Source organism: Amphiura filiformis, chromosome 10 (assembly GCF_039555335.1).
Source record: "Amphiura filiformis chromosome 10, Afil_fr2py, whole genome shotgun sequence".
Taxonomy (NCBI): Eukaryota; Metazoa; Echinodermata; class Ophiuroidea; order Amphilepidida; family Amphiuridae; genus Amphiura; species Amphiura filiformis.
The window spans coordinates 64,613,704-64,634,536 of record NC_092637.1 but is presented as its reverse complement, the minus strand read 5'-3'; the positions used below and the strand labels follow the sequence as shown (position 1 = coordinate 64,634,536).

At 36.2% G+C, this 20,833-nt stretch overlaps 1 protein-coding gene across 1 annotated transcript in view; it reads right to left on the bottom strand.

Moving 5' to 3' along the window:
• The window catches only part of LOC140163170 (NXPE family member 3-like), a 48,088-nt gene extending 30,893 nt beyond the window's left edge, over positions 1–17,195 (bottom strand). The window contains exons 1-4 of the mRNA XM_072186557.1: positions 17,035–17,195; positions 12,040–12,268; positions 9,337–9,458; positions 910–1,307 (exon numbers count right to left, since the gene is read on the bottom strand). Coding sequence (XP_072042658.1) covers positions 910–1,307; positions 9,337–9,458; positions 12,040–12,268; positions 17,035–17,169 — 884 coding nt within the window. The 5' untranslated portion in view covers positions 17,170–17,195. The remainder of the gene's footprint in view (positions 1–909; positions 1,308–9,336; positions 9,459–12,039; positions 12,269–17,034) is intronic.
• Positions 17,196–20,833: the final 3,638 nt, after the last annotated feature.

The following is a 20,833-nucleotide window of genomic DNA, read 5'->3' as shown; positions in this document are numbered from 1 at the left end:
TATTTTCGAGGCATTTCTCTATGATCACATTAACATTAGCGTTTTCGAGATATGGCGGACACAATAGGATGGCGCTGCACGAAATGGGTAAAGTCTTTTGAATTTGCCGGGTTTTACCCATATTGAAGCCTGCCCTCCTATTGTGTACGCCATATCTCTCGAAAAGGCTAATTGTACCTTTAGCTTTCAAACAACATTTCTGACAATTTTCTGACTAGATGGCAACTACCTAGTTCCAGTAACTGTAACTTGTCATACCTAGAGTTACAGTGCACTCTATTGATATCTATTCCACAAATTAGAAACATCACAATATGTGGGCTCATTTTGGGTTCTAAGGATGCACTGATGACTTGGGCATGCACTGATGATTTTAATCCCATTGTACCAGGGTTTGAGCGTGCGTGGATGATTTTAATCCCACTGTACTAGTCTATACTCACAAAGTTGAGGTAATTGATCTACATTGATCTCATCTTTTGGGTGGGTTCAAAATTCCCTGAGTTGGCAAAACCTGCATTCATGGGAGTAATTTACTTAGTGCAAAAGTGGTCAAAATATTGCTCTGCAAAATGTCTTGATTTTCATGATTTGGATTTATCGTATTGAGTAGCATTCTACTTGTGATGTTTCTACACTGTGTAGAGAGGGTCTACAGCATCTCTGAGGTAAAACTGACAAATACAAGGTATATTTCTTGATGCTTGAAGTTTGGATTTCTTAAACGTACAGTGCATCCCTATGTACCGCTGCAAGACTTCAGGTCCGTAGATGTCATTATGTTTATGATAAAGACTGAAGTCTTGCTGGCAGGACTAGGCAACTACCCTGATATTTGTGATAATAATCGTTTTTACCACACAGAGAAACCAATACCAAAACTTAAAAACAACCGTGTAGTATTCTTACCCATCGAATAGAAACGCCTTATTCCCAAGTATTTCAGTCGTCCTATTACCTATCATTTTCCCATAGGCCTTGACTTGTTCAATGGAACTGCACGGCAATCCAGGAGGTTTATCACAAACAAAAGTTGTTCGTCCATTAGCAATTGGACGCGGGTAAATGCACTTATTCTCCCAGATACCTTGAGTCTGAACAGAACACGTAACCGTCTCTGATACGTTTGAATTTTTGGGACTTTTGTATATCGCTTGCCAGAATAATTTATTATCTGTGTTCCAAAAGATTTCTTTTATGAAGGTCGTGGCGTCACTTGGATGTACCAAGATGATGTTGATGCTAGCAGGTCCAGTCCAAGCGGCCAAGAACAGAACTAAGTAAGTACCATTGTTGTAATCGATCACCTGCAATACAATACGATACGATATGAACAAAGTGCTAATAGAGATTCAGGCTATCATCCAACTTTTAAGCTTTCAAAATCTGCCTTTTGTAGGGACGTCACATTTCAGGTGTTAATGGGCCTAGGTAAATGCTAAGCAGAATGTTTAGATTCACTATAATGACACTGGGAAGATGATCAAGGGATTAATAAGGCCAGACGAAATGTTAAAGGTAAAGGTAAAAAAGTCGAACCTGTATTTTTACAGGACGGAGTGACCATATCTTTTTCGTTAGCGATTAGGCAAGACTCCGTGAAATGTTGCTGTGGGGGATCGCCAAACCTCCTCCACAGCAAGTCTGTTACCTTCCCAGCATTTAAGAATGTCGGTACCTTGGGTACATATTTACACACCGGGGTGGAGAAGAGTAATCGAGATAAAGTGCCTTACTCAAGGACACATCACGAAGGCGTTGCCTGGGTTCGAACCCGCAACCTTCTGATTATGAATCGGAGCCCGTTCCGCTTGGCTACCGTACGCCAGAACTAAATGTTACATTAAAACATCAAAATTAATCAAAACACAAAATGCACGACATGTGTTAATCACTTGCATTTATTCGAGTGAATGTAGTGAAATACGTGATGGTTATTCAAACAGCAAAGTAAGCTTAAACAGTCATTCAACACAAAATTATTGAGAACCAGCCACAATATTCCAATGTGTGACACACATCCTCAATGCGAGGGCTGTACCATGTGTGGCTCGGCGAACCCGGTTATAGCCAATCTGAACATTTTGAATCCTCGGCTCTCAGAAACTCCCCAATAAAACCTAAGATATGGTTAAGATATGTTGACGATACATTCGTTATCCTGTGTAAGACTGACACCGACGCTTTCTTTAACTACATTAACTCGCAGAATCCCCATATTAAGTGAAACTCTGAACCGGAAGTTGACAACCATCTTGCCTTTTTGGACACTAAGATCACTCGCAAGGAAAACGGTTCCCTTGACGTCACCATATGTGAGTGGACGCGGCGAATCAGCCGTAAACTCGGCAAATTGTATTCTGAGTTAAATTGTAAAATGTATGTGAAGGTCGTATTCATAGGTGTATCAATTCTTTGCGACAAGTATCTTATCAAACGCTGTTTAAATCAATCAATAATACTACTGCTGAAGAGGATAATAAGCTTCTACCTATTTCTATAGAATAGTTCTTGTCTTTGTTTGCTTTGGCTAAATCCTGTTCAAGTGGTAGATAACAAAGCATTGTATTTTATCTAGGTATGTATAATCAACATTGAACAATGAGAGGATATTTCTGAACCTCGTTGACTTGGGGATGATTTGAAATGACCGCCAATTATGACTGTTGGATATTTATTACCAGAAATGTAGAAAAAGAGACACGTGTAGAACCGATAAAAAAACCAATTTTGTCGAAGGAACAGAGTTCAACAAATCATAACACCGCTTTTGGATATCGTTTGAAGTCAAATAATATACCATTTTAAAGCTTATGGTATATATTTTCTAAACACGAAATAAAACAAAATTGACCGGGGCCGGCTTTACGGTTGATTCGCCGCGTCCAGTCACATATACAGAAACCCCACCCACCCAGCAAACACAAAACGTTTTCGACATCATTCGCAAAAGGTTATAAAAGGTTGTCAGAAAACGTTTAAATGTCGGGTTATATAAAGGGTATATTAAGAGTATAAAACGGTTTCATAACCTTAAAAAAAAAAATTTTGATAATCTACTGCTCAGCAAACAAAAATGTTTTACAGAAAACGTTTAAATGTCGGGTTATATAAAGGGTATAAAAACGTTTTGATAACATTCCAGAAACATTCTTGAAAACTTGTTACAAAACATTCTAAACAGAATGTTATTTTGAGGTTGATAAAATATTTTGCACAAAATGTTTGCAGAAAATATTTGCAATAACGTTTTAAAAACGTTTTCATGACCTTTATATAAACCGACATTTAAATGTTATTAAAATGTTTTGAAAAAACATTTTAAGAACATTTTGTGTTTGCTGGGTTCAAATATTTTAACATAATGTTATTTAAGTATTGACAAAATATTTGGCAAAAATGTTTGCAAAAATAGTTTACAATAACATTTTTGAAAACATTTAAAAATATTGTTGTAGTGTGTTTTCATACAAAACGTTTTAAAACGTTATCATGACCTTTATATAACCCGACATTTTAATGTTATTAAAACGTTTTTACCTAAACCAAAAGCCAAAATATAACTTATTTAAAACGTTTTTAAAACGTTTTTGTGTTTGCTGGGCAGTTAGTTATCAATAATTTTGTGTTGAAGGACTGTTTAAAGTTACTTTGAAATGTTTATTGTTTACAGTCTTTTGTAATATTATCTAAGGAATTCCATAAAATGAAGGCAGGAACTACACGATCTGAAAACACCCTTGTGTTATTGTTAATACTATAAATAACGTTGTATATCTAAGGAGGCACTTTTGGGCACGTAAATGGAGAAATAACAAACATTTTGCCCGGGTGATTGTTTTCCCAATTTGGGTTTGTTGCAAAATTGTGATGTTAATAGAAAAGGTAGACACTGCTGCAGTGTCGGGGAGCTGAAGATTACATTTGTCAACACCTGCATGCCCGGTTGCAAAGAATCAGTGTTCAGGGGCGGATCCAGGAATTTTTGATAGAGGGGGCGCCTTTTGGTCGATGACGAAAAAATGGTGTTAAGAGGGTTACCCCCTCGAAAACTCAACTTCATGGCCGAATTTGTTCATTTTTTTTATTTGTTTCATATTTTGTATTTTTAAGTTAGGCCGGCGCCTTTTGCAAGTCAAAAATACAGGGGGCGCGCGCCGGCTGCGCCCCCCCGCCTAAATCCGCCCCTGGTGTTTCACGTGCTGTTTCGGTTGGATATCCCATTGGGTGCTCCGAGGTGCGGGCTGGTATTTTACCAGAGTGAGAGAATGAGCGCTCTCTGCCTCCCAAGCTCAGTTGCTGAACATGCCAGCTTTAGGGCGGAGGAAACCATCAGGTTCAACGACAGTATGTTCAAATGTCCTGGCTATTTGTTTTTGCTACTGTAACGACCTAGACAGTACAGCCAGCGACACATCATGATGAGATATTGCTCTGTTCTTTCTCCTTCTAGTTACTTATATCATGGTGTTCATGACATTTGTTAACTGCTAAAGAACAGTGCGGTAAGATCGGGTGCTGTTTTACTGGTAGGGCTAGTTTAGTTCCAAGGTCTCTTGTCATGAACATGATTCTCTTCATATTGGAGTTGCCTATCTCAATGGCTCCAAATTTTCATCATGGGCCAGAGAGCGGAAGAGGAAGATTTACTTCTCAACGGTCATTAGGCTGGTGTTGAACATGTTATCATTGGTCAACCTCCCAACATTAGCCAACATGTTCCAAATCAGGGGCGAACTACTGCATATTGGTAGATCTCGGCTGCTGTGTGTCCAGAAATAAGCTGAAACAGGGCTGATCACCCGTAAAGCTGTTGGGACTGGACCAAAATAATTCCCAGCAAACTTTATGATTACGAAAACTACAAACAAATCTTTAAAAATACCGAGGGTAGATGAGCGGCAGTCTACTGTTGACTCCATTCGGCACACCATCACGAACTGTTGGCCCTGATTATTGTCGCCTGTCTACCTTCAAACCTCTTGTAATATTGTCCGTGCTGTAAATCAGCATCGTCTCATTACACTAAGCCCAACTGATGAACTTTGGTCATACCATAGGAAATGGGTTTTAATATTCACTTCTGCTACCAAGCAAAGGCACGGAGGAGTGTGTCTGGTCATGTCCAAGCATATTCACAGATGTCTTAAGAGTGTTGAAGCTGTTTCCGAGAGGATACTATTTGTAACATTCTATGGTAACCCTCAGCCTAGCATCGCTGTTGTATGCTCCCACTGAGTGCTCAACATCTCCCGACAAGGAGGAATTCTATTCATCTCTATCTGACCACCTGGATGGTATGAAAAGGCACAACGTCCATCTCATCCTCGGCGATTTTAATGCCAAAATTGGAAAAGATAGTCATCTTTCCCATCCTTGGGTCATTGGTCCATACTGCTACCATGATTCAACCAATGACAATGGTGAGCGTCTGGTCAACACTTGCCAGGAGTACAATCTCAGACCGGCCCAGATAAAATTCCCCCAACCCAGGAACCGTCTCTGGACTTGGACCCACCCAGCTGGATCAACCCATGCACAGTTAGATCACATTCTAATAAACAGCAAGTGGGTAAATTCTCTCCACAACTGTCGAGCATACAACCCAGTAGAAGTGAACTCCGATCATCGTATTGTGAGCGTCCGTCTAGCTGCCAGTCTGCGAACTAGCAAAGAAAACCTTGCAAGATACCAAAATTCAACTGGAAGAAGTTGCAAGATCCTGAGGCATTTCGGTGGAGCTATCAAACAGATTCCAGGTCTTGAGCATTGATGACACCATACCCATCTTTGATAGGTATGAGACATTTGGGAAGTTGGGTATCAGATGCAACCATCAGACTTAAACTTGAAAGGGATGAGGCCAAACAAAGGTACTCCATTTCAAAGTCTCGTCAATCTAGAGAAAGATGGAGGAACTTGAACACCAGCCTTAACAACTCTTATAAAGCTGACGAGTTTGCTGCCCTCAATAAACAGATGGATAACCTAAAGCTGGCCGACGAAATGGGGAATTACACCACCACCTGGAAAATCATACACTCTCTTTCTGGGAAGAACTTAAGGAAAGGGATGAAAGTCAAAAAGAGGGATGGATCAGCCCCAACCAATGGCCATGAACTGCTTGAGGAATTGAAGGAATATTTTCGCTCACTCCTTAAAGGCCCATATAAAAATAACAGATGTGGAAATAAGAGTATAAACTGACCAGTAGTTACCAATTGTTGTCCTACTTATTCATAGCATATTGGATGGCCTAGGGGAATGTTATCCCATATTTGCTAGACTATCCATTCCTTCAAGGTAAAATAAACCTGCTCACTATCTACTCATGGTCTGGATCTTACCCAGGGAAAGATGACATTCCAATATTCCGCTTTAACAACGACAGCTTCCTGCACCAGCTGTTGAAGATTTTCCTATTATATATCACTGAGCCCCCAGCCCGTGAAGAAGTAGTCGAAGCAATGGCAGCCATGAAGACCAACAAGACAGCAGCATTGGACTGTACTATAACTGCTGAAGCACTGTACTGCTGTACAGAAGTATTCTCAACGCTAAAACCGCCACGTCAATGGGTCACAAATGTAATCATTCCTCTACCAAAGAAAGGTGACCTCTCTCTCTCTTGTGACAATGGTATTTCGCTTATATCCATGCAAAAGTGTACAACAAGATCCTTCTGAACAGGATCCGACCTCACATATTTGATCCTTTACTGAGAAGCAACCAGACTGGCTTTATATCAGGTCGCAGCTAAGCTCAACAAATACACATTTTAAGGAGGATCATGGAAGGCTTCAAGCAGTACCAACCTCCCTTGACAGTCACTTTTGTGGAATTCAAAAAAGCCTTCGACTCCATCAACAGGTCCGTCATGTTTTCAGTGCTGCGGCATTATAAAAAAAACCAAAGATTGTGGTCAATGCCATCCAGGTGCTCTACAAGGACTCCAATAGTGCCGTTATGGTAGATGGAAGTATGTCAAAGCCTTTCCAAGTAACAACTGGAGTACTTCAGGGTGATGTGTTGGCAGCATCCCTGTTCATTATCCTCGTAGGCTATTAAATCAATTATGCTGCTAGGAGGCTGAATGACCTGGATTTTACTGATGATATTGCCTTGTTGGAATCTTCCATAGCCCGGGTCAAGTCACAGCTTACAAGGATTGCAACTGCTGCAGATCTAAGCCTTGTCATCAGCGCACCTAAGACAGTGTATATGACTGCAAACTGTAACGCCCAACTAGCACTTGACTTGAAGTCTGTGGTAGTACCATCAACCATGTCACAGACTTCAAGTACTTGGGTTCCAAGATGGGCTCTAGTGTTGGAGACCTAAAAAGAAAAAAAGCACTAGCCTGTGCAGCTTTCTGGAAACTGGAACACCTTTGGAGAAGCCCATCACTGCTAATCGAAACAAAATCAAGCTGTTCCAGACAACTTGTGTTACTGTCTTTATGTACGGGTGCGAGTCATAGTAAATCAACAAGGACATGGGAAACAATATAAATCCCTTTGCAACATCTTGATACAGAGTCATGTCAAACATCAAGCGTGTGGATCGGATTCCAAATAAAACTATCTACAATCTGACCAACACCACTCCACTGGTTGCCAGAGTCAAGATTCATCAACTCAAATTTCTCGGCCATAATACTGCGTCTTGAAGACGGCGAGCATGTGAAAGAATGTGCCCTTTATATTCCACCACATGGGAATAGGAAATCGGGACGGCCGCGCACACTGTACTTACAGCATGTCCAACACCCCCTGGGAGATACTGAATGGATGCTGCAGCCAAACAAAATTGTTTCGCTTGCCCAAGATCGCAATAGTTGGAGAATTCTTGTAGTCACCTGCTCCGCAGCCGACTGATGATGATGATGATGATGATGCAGGGTTGTTAGATGTATATAGAATTGGCTTCATTATTAACTAAATGCAAACTATAGATGGCGCTATTTATCCTAAATCATAATATTTCTTTATTTACAAGGGGTAGGTGATTAATACTATCATTAAAACAGCTGGAATAGTTGAAACAAAATTATCAAACAATAAAAGGATTTATTTGTATTAAAAGCTTGAAAGAGTAATATCCAGTTATTAAATAGCGCCATCATTAATAGATACATTTTGTATCCGAAAAGCTTTAAAAATGCTATAAAAGTTAATAATTTGGTAAAACAAGGGAAATTTAAGTTAAGAATGACACATATCACATTTAGCTGTTTAAGCCTAAAATTTGGTTGTGCATGTTTTGTTTGAAAAACTAATAAATGATCCCATCAAACAACTGGATGATGATGATGATGATGATGATGATGATGATAATGATGGTGATGATGATGATGATGATGATGATGATGATGGTGATGATGATGATGATGATGATGATGATGATGATGATGATGATGATGATGATGATGATGATGATGATGATGATGATGATGATGATGATGATGATGATGATGATGATGATGATGATGATGATGATGATGATGATGATGATGGTGATGGTGATGATGATGATGATGATGATGATGATGATGATGGTGATGATGATGATGATGATGATGATGATGATGATGATGATGATGATGATGATGATGATGATGATGATGGTGATGATGATGATGATGATGATGATGATGATGTTAATAATGTTTAAAATATTGTCTGATAGTTTCAGATCGGAATATAACTGGCATCTTGTATTTTTGAGACATTTGTCAAGGTAATTCCTATTCTTAACATTGTCAATAATATTTTTAAAGGCATATATCTCAATTTCCAATTTTATAATACCATAACTTTCGAACTCAATATCTTAGCTTAGGAATGTCCGATTTCATTTGGGAAAACGGTGCTGTAAAGCAAAGTATCTCTATATTTAAGATAATGCAAAACACTCAAAATTGATAACCTGCCCAAAAGTATCTCTTTTTGATACACCACGTCACATATGGCATAGTCCTTAATTTGCTGGTCCTCTCTGATTATTTATGCATTGCCTTTTTGGCAATGTTGCATATCTTGGTCGTTTTTTGAGAACAAAGAACAAAATGTGGTTCAAGCATGCATCAGTTACGTAATCACCCTAATTATTTTGGATTAGTCCCTTTCATTTGTCATTATCATTTGTTCTTGTGCAAAGATTGGTAAATATATGTTTAAATGCATGCTTGAACCATATTTTGTACTTTGATCTCAAAATTACAAAACCTGACTTAGGCAAAAACCGAAGCAGGTTGACGATATGCAAAGATACTTTCTGCTAAAGCATTCAATATTAAATGACAGTAAGAATAGCCTAAATGGGCATAGTACCTACCTTACCAGCAGTACTGGCAGCAGGTTTCTTACTTTCCAGCAAAACAAACCAAAAGTCACCGCCAACAAAACGTGGCTGGTTGTATTTATCTCGGGCATCTATTCTTATGCTAACGATGTCGCCTGAAGATAATAAAAAATAATTGCATAAAGAAATGAACAAATTCGCATAATAACATTAACATCAAATTAAAGGTATTTAAAATTCGCAAAAAATAAACTGTGTTTGATTGGGTTACATATCAATCGGACAAATCAATGTATGTCCGTTGAGATGTTGATGTCAATGCTCAAGCCCCGCAGGGACGAGTGCTTAGCTTGGACAAGCACATCAACAATAATACTTTAAATAATTTTGTCTAATTTTTTACTACTTTTATACCAATTTTTTTTACTAATAATATCAGATATAATGTATCTACATCAATGCTTCCACCTCCATCACCGAGTGCAATACACTCCTCGTATTTTTCTAACATCTTTTCTGATTGGCTACGGGCGTAATAATTCACTCCCCTTATTTTTCTAACATCTTTTCTGATTGGCTACGGGCGTAATAATTCCTCTCCAGATTCCAGAAAAAATGGAGCTTAATTGGTGTTTTCGTATTATGAACAATCTTAAATGACCCAACTTTGAGTAGTTTGAAATCAAATTTGAATAGTTTGTCTTGTCAGAGGGTGACAGATCAGAATCTTTTTAAAATGTAATGGGTGATCTTGTCCAGGCCAATGATGAGTTGGAGATCTTGTCAATTTAAAGAGTTACTTGTTAAAAAGGTAGGAAATTATTCATTTTGTCAGTTCAAAGTGATAATATACCTAATCAAAATGAAAAGTATTTCTCGTCAATTCAAAACGAATAGCAATAAAGATAAATGAGCAGGGAGTCTATAAAATGAATAATATTAAATTACAGTGTAACAATCAAGCGCAAAGATTTGTACAAAGACCAATTTCAAGCTGCATTTTTAAATGCATAATTAAAATTCTTCCAATAACTTTTAAAATTAAGATATTTAAAGTACTTGTATAAGCAAACTCTTGGCCTATACTCATGAATTTCAGTGCTTGGACGAATTCAAAGTGTTTGAATTATGTGACTGCAATTGTAAGAAAACATACAAACTTGCATGTTTTTGACCCATTTTCCGCCAAATTACAAATATGTTTTATTCTCAGTTAGTACTGACTAAAATATTACGATTTAACTGTGCTTCATTTGGCAGAATAAAAAAATTGGTGCTGTATTTTTTTTGGAGACAAGAGTTCAGTACTGCGCCAATAAAGTATCCTTACAATTGGAAAAATAATCACAATTTCAAAACTGAACAATATTTGGGTAAATTTGTTTTTTTAATAGATGCACTATTTAATCCTGCACATTATGACACCACATTGAATCCAATGTGACTTCAAGAAGCAAAGTTACAAGCATTTGATTAGACGAAGGTACAGTTTTAAAAGTGACAAACTGTCCTATTCAAAACTCCACAGACTAGACATCTGGTTTGAGAGTGGTGAATGGCTAATTTATGCGTTTGGCTATAATTTAAAACAAAAGGAACAAAAGAAAACTGAAACAAAAGAACTGACAAATAAAATGAAAGTTATGAAAAGTACAGAGAAGTAAAAACTGAAATAAAAACTGCTTTAAATAACGCTTCATTGAAGAAACTGTGTTGTCTCTTTGTTGCGCTTGTTAGAATCTTTTTGCGCCTTGCATAGACCAGTTTGTCACTTTTAAAACTGGACCTTCGTTTATTCAATTGCTTGTAACTTTATTTCTTGAGGTCACATTGGATTCAACGTGGTGTCATAATGTGCAGGATTAGATAGTGCATCTATTTAAAAAAAATTACCACAATATGCTTCAGTTTTGAAATTATGATTATTTTGCCAAGTGTAAGGATATTTTTTGGCGCAGTATATAATGATAGCCACGTATATTGTTTCCTTAGTCACCTGTTCATCCCAGCAAACACAAAAACGTTTTTCAAACGTTTTAGATAAGTTATATTTTGGCTTTTGGTTTTTGTAAAAACGTTTTATTAACATTAAAATGTCGGGTTATATAAAGGTCATGATAACGTTTTAAAACGTTTTGTATGAAAACACACTACAACAATATTTTTAAATGTTTTCAAAAATGTTATTGTAAACTATTTTTGCAAACATTTTTGCCAAATATTGTGTCAATACTTAAATAACATTATGTTAAAATATTTGAACCCAGCAAACACAGAAATGTTCTTAAAAGGTTTTTTACAAACCTTTTAATAACATTTAAATGTCGGGTTATATGAAGGTCATAAAAACGTTTTTAAAACGTTATTGAAAATATTTTGGGCATATTTTTTCAACCCCAAAATAACATTCTGTTTAGAATGTTTTGTATCAAGTTTTCAAGAATGTTTTTGGAATGTTATTAAAACGTTTTATACCCTTTATATAACCCTACATTTAAACGTTTTCTGTAAAACATTTTTGTTTGCTGAGCAGTAGATTATCAAAAAATGTTTTTAAGGTTATGAAAACATTTTATACTCTTAATATACCCTTTATATAACCCGACATTTAAACGTTTTCTGACAACCTTTTATAACCTTTTGCGAATGATGTCAAAAACGTTTTGTGTTTGCTGGGATGATACTCCTTTCGGTTTTATATTATTTGAGTGTTCCCACCCTTAACCCCCTACCTACCTTTAACAATGTCCTTGTTATTCAGTACATAATAACGGCAATTCCCTGCATTGGTTTCACCTATGTTATTGCCTTCTTCCGCGCTAGGCATCCATTCTCGTTTAGGGACCTCGGTCCCTACTTGAAGGTCAGTCAACCTTGGTGCATCTGCCACATTGGTAAGTCCAAGTCCCCGCAAGTGTGAGTGCCGAAAAGGAGGAGCTTGAAATATAGGCCTATTCACCTCGACCTACAACAATGTGTTTGATATAGTAAAGATAATTCATTTTACACCAGATTAATAAAAGAACCTATGAATATTTATTTATTTATTTTATTTATTCGTTATTTATTCATGAAACTCCATCAATACAAATGTACTGGTCTCCCTGGAAGAACAGATTATAAATATTTATATACATGAACATGATAATAACAAAATAATAAGAAAATATATTACACAAAATAAAGAAGCCAAACATGATACAAAATGCAATAATGTGTTAAGCTCAAATTATTCTATAAAGAATAGTTTTCTTTTCTTTCCAGAAGAGCTTTTCCATATTGGAACAACCAAACTTTTTTGAGACTGACCCCTTGGCATTTGGATTGCGCAGAGTAAGTGAAAGTAAAATATGAAGAAAGATACTCAGGGGCAATATGTGTGAGACATTTAAAAGTTAAAATAAGTATACAGGGGAAAGAAGAATTACGCATCGCACACTAGCACATTTAAACATTAATTTACAAATGGAAACATAACATGCATAGGCATATAATTATACCAATATAAAAATACTTAATCGTTATTCTTAATATATCAATATACATGGGAAAGAAGAATTACGCATCGCACACTAGCACATTTTTCACTTACATTATGTTATTTTTATATTTTTGACATTTCACAAATACTTGTCCTACTGAAATGGTGTGTGCTAAAACTTGGAATAATGCAGTTTTCAATATAAAAACAACATTATTGTAAGTAATGAATGAGGACCAAGAAAAACAACGTCATACCAGAACTATTTGTCTACCTTATTTTTGGTTGCATTAAATGAGACTTGACCTGTACAGCAAATATCGTTAGTCTTTACATTCAAACAATTTGACAATTTATCCATTTTTTTGTCACCTTGAATAACCCTCCGAATCCAGTTTATTTTAGTGCATTTATATGAGATTCGACATTTTCGCCAGCGCATAGGGCGCTGGTACCTAATTCTGAGATGGGGTTTGTGTACACTAAAGATTAGCTAAGATTATAGCCTTCTTCTATTGGTATGAATTATTTTTTTACTTCTCGTGGTGGAAATGTTTTTGATGTCTGCTAATTCGATTTGCAAGGAAAAGAATGTATGTTTTGCCGTTTCAACGAACGAAAACGATTGAGTATTGCCAAAGTTATGTTTGAATTAATTATGACTTAAAAAGTTATCATAAGTTAGGCCTACACATATAAACATAAACTTGTTAAGCAATCAGCATATCAAAAAAATGACATGGTCAAAGCGGGGGAATGATCACGAGGTCATATCAGTGGACTACTGATAGCATGATGTTTGGTTGCCTGTGAGTGCATAATTGATATGTTGATAACAGATCTAATAATGTTGTGGAATCAAAATCTTCATTATATGGACCACATTGAAGTCAAAGTAATTATCTATCCTATCCTGTATCGTTTTGTGGATAAAATTGACTCAAAATGTTATTGATGATATTATTGCTATCTTTAACATCAGTTTTGTCTTTTCAACGGGAAAAATCCGATTGAAAATAAGGTTTTAGGGGCTAGCTATAATATTGAACAATATATCCCATATTTTGACATGCACTTATAGAAAATAAATAAATTATTGTCTTACTTTATAAATGATAAATACTGTAAAATGACACATAACTAAAGTGAGGCCAATTTCTATCTTTTTTATTTGATTCATAAAATTACATTCAACAAAATGATTGAAGACTGAGAAAACACACAATGCAGACTACAGAATGGAGTAGGTAAGATGCCATGTCCATAGCTTTGCAGGAGTTTCGGACTAACAATCAACACATTCAAAAAATACAGTTTAAAAGTGAAGATTGTAGTGAATGATCAGTCCTTTATCATGTGCTTGCCACTATCTACTTTATAGTAAATTATACATTGCGAAATAATATAAAATTATTTTAAAATAAAATGTGCATGTAAGTTGAGTTAACATAGCGAATTAACTAACAACTGCAGTGTATTTCTTGATTTTTATAATAAGCATGGGTAAAAAGCAGTAAAGACAAAAATACAGAACAATTTGGAGTAATGAATTAAAGAGTTGACAGGAGTTATAGGAGTTAATGTGTTTTGCTGTTTCAGTGTGCATGTTCTCACCATTGATGGTTTGGTGAACTGTCATGTAACATGGATGTAAGCGTGATCCTAAAAAATGCCTTTCACGGTGACCCAAACTATTTACAAGACCTCTTCTGCATTGACGCTGGCCTTCCCTTTTAAAGGGAATTTTTATTTAGCATTTTAACTCCTTCATTCTGATAATCTTGTACAAACTGAGATCTTTTTATTTTGTCCGGCTTCCTATTCCAAACATATTTAAAAATGATGCCATTAACTGTTTTGATAAAATCTATGCTCGGATTTGGAAGCATCTGCGCAATATATCTGATCTTAGGAAGAACCAACGATTTTACCACTACAACTCGACCCAATACAGTAAGGTTCCTTTTTTCAATTGGAAATCATCTTTTTCATCAGTACAAGTGATTTGTCGTAGTTCTGTTTACCCATTTGTACCAAATCAGTATTGAAAGAAATTCCTAAAAAATCAAAATTGCCCTTAAAATTCCAAGTTAGTTTTTATTTTCACAAGTTTTTGTGGATCTATTTTTATATGATCCTCTCCATACTGCCACGGTTTTGTCAATATTATGTTTCAAACCAGACATTTCACGGACAATATGTCAAGTATCAAAGGCGCTTTTTAGCGATCTTTCTGTGCCATCTTATATCAACGTTGTGTCGACTGCGTATTGTGTAATTTTAAAATTCATGTCATTTACTTTAATTCCTTTTATGTTCTTATATATATCCTTTGATCATTAAAGCTAAAATTTCCGCACATAAAACAAAGCGGATCGCCCTGCCTACAACTACGCTGAATTTGAAACGGTTTTGAAATATTACTGACGAAGAAGAATTCATATAATAGCGTTTCAAACCAAAAAAATAAAAAGCTTTTAGAGCTTTAAATATAAAATCACGTGATACCGTATCAAATGCTTTTTCGAAATCTATGAGTAATAATCAAAACTGCCACTCCTCTAGAGTTAGTAGTGTTTCCTGCCATATAAATTTCGTAACCCCATTCAGACCTGGCCATAACTTTTTGGTCCCAATGTATATCCGGAAGACAATATATCGAAACAATTTTCTTAGGTAATTAAAAACATCACGTCTCTTGACTTCATCATTCAGTCCCCTGCAATTTACAGAACATATTTTTACTGAGCTATCCATATGCAAAACATTTATTTTAAGAAGCCAAATTTAAGTGTGGTACATTTCATATAAATCAAGCTGTCACTGTTTGATAGCAGAGGAAAAAAAATATAAAAAGAAGGAAAAAGAAACAAAGTCAAAAAAGAGACAAAATACAAAACAAAAAGTAGGCCAAAAGCAAAATTAAACAAAAAAATTAACTGACAAGGAAGGTCTGACCGTCAAAAATGAGCGCACATAAAGACTGTCGATTATAAAGCGACTGTTAACAATAAAGCATTTACATGGAAACATCTAATTCATGCAAATCAAAATGCATCAAAATATGCGAGAAAGTGCTTTGACATGTTTGATCGTCTTCAAATCCTTCTTTTTTTTAAATTCGGTTTTTTATTTGTTCCTTTCCTTTAATTGTTTTAATCCTTGGGGCCCATCAAGATCTGGTACAATACCACCCTACCGCTTTTGTATACTAAGTAATTATGATATGATGGAGAAATAAACTTTAACTTGTTAACTTGTTTAGTGTTTAGTGTTGACAAAACACTGGACTTATAATAAAGTGAACGTATGGTAAGTGTTACAATTTCAGTTATGAAGACTCTACTTGCATCCATCTGAACCTCAAGCTGAACCCCTTATTTCATTTTCGCTTTCCTCGGACCCCTAAACCCCCGGGGTACATGGACTAACTACGTCCACCCTTTTTAGCTCTCCACCCGCTTGCCACGCCCTGCAAATTGGTGAGTTAAATTGCCATAAAACATGAAAAAGATCAATTCTTGGCAGTTCACCAAAATTAGGTTGCCGTGAAGCGTGTTTTCCACAATACAAAAAGGATTGTAGCACAACATAAAGTTAGCAACTATTAAACTGTTGCGATTAGGTAGTTCACAACATCTTGCGAATGGTAGTGAACTTTGGCAAAAATTGCATTGATCATTTTCATAGCAAGCGTGTATAATTCAAATATCACAGATATACTTCTGTAGTAGGTCCTGTGGTTCTTGAGTTATGTTGTAAAGAGGGCTAAAACAACAACACTTTGGTAAAACCTACATAACTCATTAACAACAATAATTCAAGCAAGTTTTCAAAGTATATTTGTAGAATGAACTTTTGCAAAACATCAAAGTGTTATATTGATTTAGATAATGACAATCGATTTCATTTTCGTGTACCCTTAAGCATGTTAAAATAATCTATTCAAATCTACTTCATCAAATGGCCCAGCCAAATTTATGTGTTCAAAATATTAAACAGCATGCATTATACTTCATAAGCCGTATATATTTTGACGACCAAAAAGTATTCGAAGCCGAATATTCGCCTTCGAATATATACACTATGAACCGGCCTATAACTCATTGAACAAATTGCATTGCTCTGTTCGCCCATGTAATTCCATGGTTCGACTACCACAGTACCACACGGATATAGACTCAAAAACTATGCAGGTTTTGGGGCGATGGCCCTTTGATTTACTCACAATATATTACACATAAACTTACAGTTAGAGATGCAATCAAGCCACATGTAAATACACAAGCAAGTGCGAGTATTCTTCTGCTTTTCAAAGAATTGAAATCCATAATATAAAAGTGAAAACTACGGCCGGTATGTATTCCCGTATTGCCTGTATTCATTCGAATCCTACAGTCAGCCAGCAGGTCGTGCAGCGAGCGTCTAGGGCACACACCACTAAATAATCGTCCCATTGAAATACACGGGAAAATACAAGAAAGTAAGTTTGTTTTTTTCTACCCCATGTAACAACATTTTTAATATTTTTATCAAACCAATGTCTTAAATAAAGATTAAACTTTTATTTAAATTTAATTTTTGGGACAAGTTAAGACAAACTTGAGAGATACGAACTCCTGAACAGCGCCATCCCGAATTTCAGCCGACACGCTCGCCTCCTTACCAGTTCCGGCCATGATATTGTTCCGAGGGCCTATTACCCATGCACATTCGATTCAGAAAATTTTCTGAACAGATATGTAATGTTGAGCTCCTATTCTATCTTTTTTTTTTTTTTTACCAAGAGTCACTCAAATTTGGTTCCCTCGGGACGCCGATATATTTCGCATAGGTGCTATTTTTTACCGGAACTATGAAAGGTTACACCAAATGCGGAAGGATTTAGTGTAGTGCACCCTCTAGTTTCTAACTTCCACGACCCGTGCACACAGCGTGACCTCGGTAGCTCAATGCAGTTGCGTGGTCGAAACCCCAAATTGGAGTTCAAATTTCTCCTTAAAATATCATAAAATAATTTGCTTTTCTGCAAAATATTATATCTATATACTATATATTAGTGTTTGATGATAAAATTATGGCTTAAAACATATTTTGGAAGGTCAAACTTACCTCGGGAAAAAAATCATATGATTCGCCTCAAATTTCGGTCAAGAAATGTGTTTTTTTTCACATAATATCGGATCATGATCCAGAAAAACACAATATTTCCAAAGTTTGATCTGTTTTCCACGTAATACAAGTATTCAATTTACATGAAATATTTCCGCCCGGATAATAACACGAAAAATATCTCAACTGTCGACATCAAAATTATTTTCGTCCATGACAGAATCTAACACGAGGAGAATTGTTTATCAGGTCACGACAGAGGTCAAATTTTGCGTTTACGTCATGCAAATAACCGATTGTGATTGGTCGATTGACATACAAGATCATGAATATTCAAAATTACGATAGGTAAATAAACAATGAAGTAAACAAGCTATGTTTACCATTTTACGTGCAGCTGAAGTAATTGAAAGGAAATGTTGAAGTGTATGCATGAAAAAAATGTAACCAGGTGGAAGTGGGAAACATTTTACGCTAGTTCTCCTTTATTTACTTGAAGCATGAAGCTTTGCACTGCAGAACTACGGCGATCGCGATCATTTTATTATGATCGGGGTCAAATCAGTAAAGACTTGTTGGTTGGGGGTGCAAAAATTTCATCACGAAAATTTTTCGGGGCCCCTTTTCAGATCTCAATAATTTCAGGACCTCCCCCATTTTTAAAATGAAAATTATAGGTACACCCCATCCATAAATAAACTCAATTTTCCTGGGAAAATTTATGGTCATAATGTTCAGCCACCCCCCCCGAGGGTCAAAACTTTTAAGCCCCCCCCCCCCCATTTTGTATGAGCACCCCCCAGGCCTAACAAGTGTTTGTGAACGGTCCCTAAGCTTAAATTGATTGAATGGATGTCACACTGCCAGGCAAGATACCACATTCTTTTCTAGAAAGATCTGGGAAATGGAATATGTTATATGTAGGCCCTATTTCTTGCACTCTTGCATCTTCAGCCCAAACTAACTTGACTTTGTTCTTGTTTAAGCAGGCTTCAATGGTTTTATCAAATATTCTGGGGTAAATCAGGGATGGGTAAATCAATGATGCAACATCACACTATCATACATAAACGGAATAAAGCAAGATATTATTGGTCCAGCTTCGGTAAACACACTCAGGCTCCCGGGCACAGGCTAAGCTGCATACGGTTACCACACCTGTGGGGTAAATAGCCATATAACGGCTACAAAGCACTCCATTTTGAAAATTATTTTTTATTAAAAAGAAAGCATTTCACTTTTTTTTTATTTCTGAAACAGTTGTTTTATTTCTTTTTAACTTCTAGCGGTACAAACTGAATAATCAAATTACTATGGTATTTACATTTTGGAAGAGATTTATACAAATGCAATGCATTGGCAGATCATAGTCCTTCGAGAATGACCTCAGCTATGGGGGGGGGGGGCTCGGCGAAGCCGAGCATGTTCGGCAAAGCCGAACAACGAGGCCGAAGGCCAAGTCGCCTCGCTATTAATAGATTTTAACCTAAGCCGATAGTCATTCTTGAAGGACTAGCAGATCAATGAATTCAGGAAAAAACATCTGGGGATTACTCGGCTTGATAAAACAATATTTTTCAAAAGCTGATCCTGGATAGGAAAATTGCTAATTTCATGTTCATTGTGGACATTTTCGTACCGGTACCCAACACAAGGGCATACAGCGCAGCTGCAACATTTTCAGAACCGACTAATCGTGTTTGTGCAATAACAAGTTTTCGCGTCTGCGTTCTACGCTGTATACCCCATGTGGGAACGTTCTACGATGAACAGGAATTAACTAATTTTCATATAGATAGTTTATACATGAAGGTGAAGCCGAGTCAAATGAACAATCCAAATCTGATGTAAATTTATGCAGGCAATTGTTCAACTATACAATGCAATAATATTTTCTTGCCGTTTTAAATATAACTGTGAGGCAACCAAAAAAAGGTTGTTTTACGAGTGCATAGACTTTTAAATTAGTGTCGGTCGGTCAGGACAATTTTTTGCAAACATATTTTGAAAATTTCAGTCAAAATCAATAAATTTAGGCAAAAATAAATAAGGCTGATTTTACACAATAATTTAGCACAATTAAAAAAAGAAAATGATTTGTGATTTCAAGCTCAGTACCTGATATTTTAAATTTGTTGACGATGAAGTATTTCCATTGTATTCCATAACCATAATTAATAAATCAAGATCATCGTATAAACTAAATATTTATTGTTCGGATTTGTTCCATTCTACGTTCCAAGCCTCTGATTTCTTTCTGCAGTATGGTGCAGGTCCAGGAATAAAATTCACAATTCCAACCACAAGACGACGCACGTCTTTGACGTCATTTCTCATCAAATACCGTCTCGGTCTCAGTCAGAGATTTGCTTCCATAATTTACAATTCAACAGTCCCCTTAAAAATAATGACAGTCTACAGTCATGACAGTGTTTTAGAGATATTTAAATATGAATTGTAGTTCCTCATCAACCACTGAAGTTCCATGTTTGTCTCTGTTGCTTTCCTCTTTGTTGTGCGGTTTTTCGTGCCTCCCGTCACGCGTCACAGATCCTGGAATTGTAAATAATATTAAAAAAATAATTAATTAATTATTTAACAAGATAAAATAATTATAAACTTCAAACAATAACGATTTAAATTAAATTTGCAAGCCATTAATGTAAAATGCTCCACATTGCTAGCTCCACAATATTATAATCATTGATTGATTTCGAGTCCATTTCAAAATCAACTGAACCAAACCACGATGTAATGAATTTGGTATCACACGAAAGCTTACATCCTTCGCTACGTGACTAATTCACTCGTTTTTTCACATCGAATTCCGCCCGGATAATAACACGGTTTGAAGATTCCAAATTTCAACACCCCAAATTTTCATCGGAACAACTTTTCATCATCAAACAAGAACAAAAACATGTCGAATTTGGTATC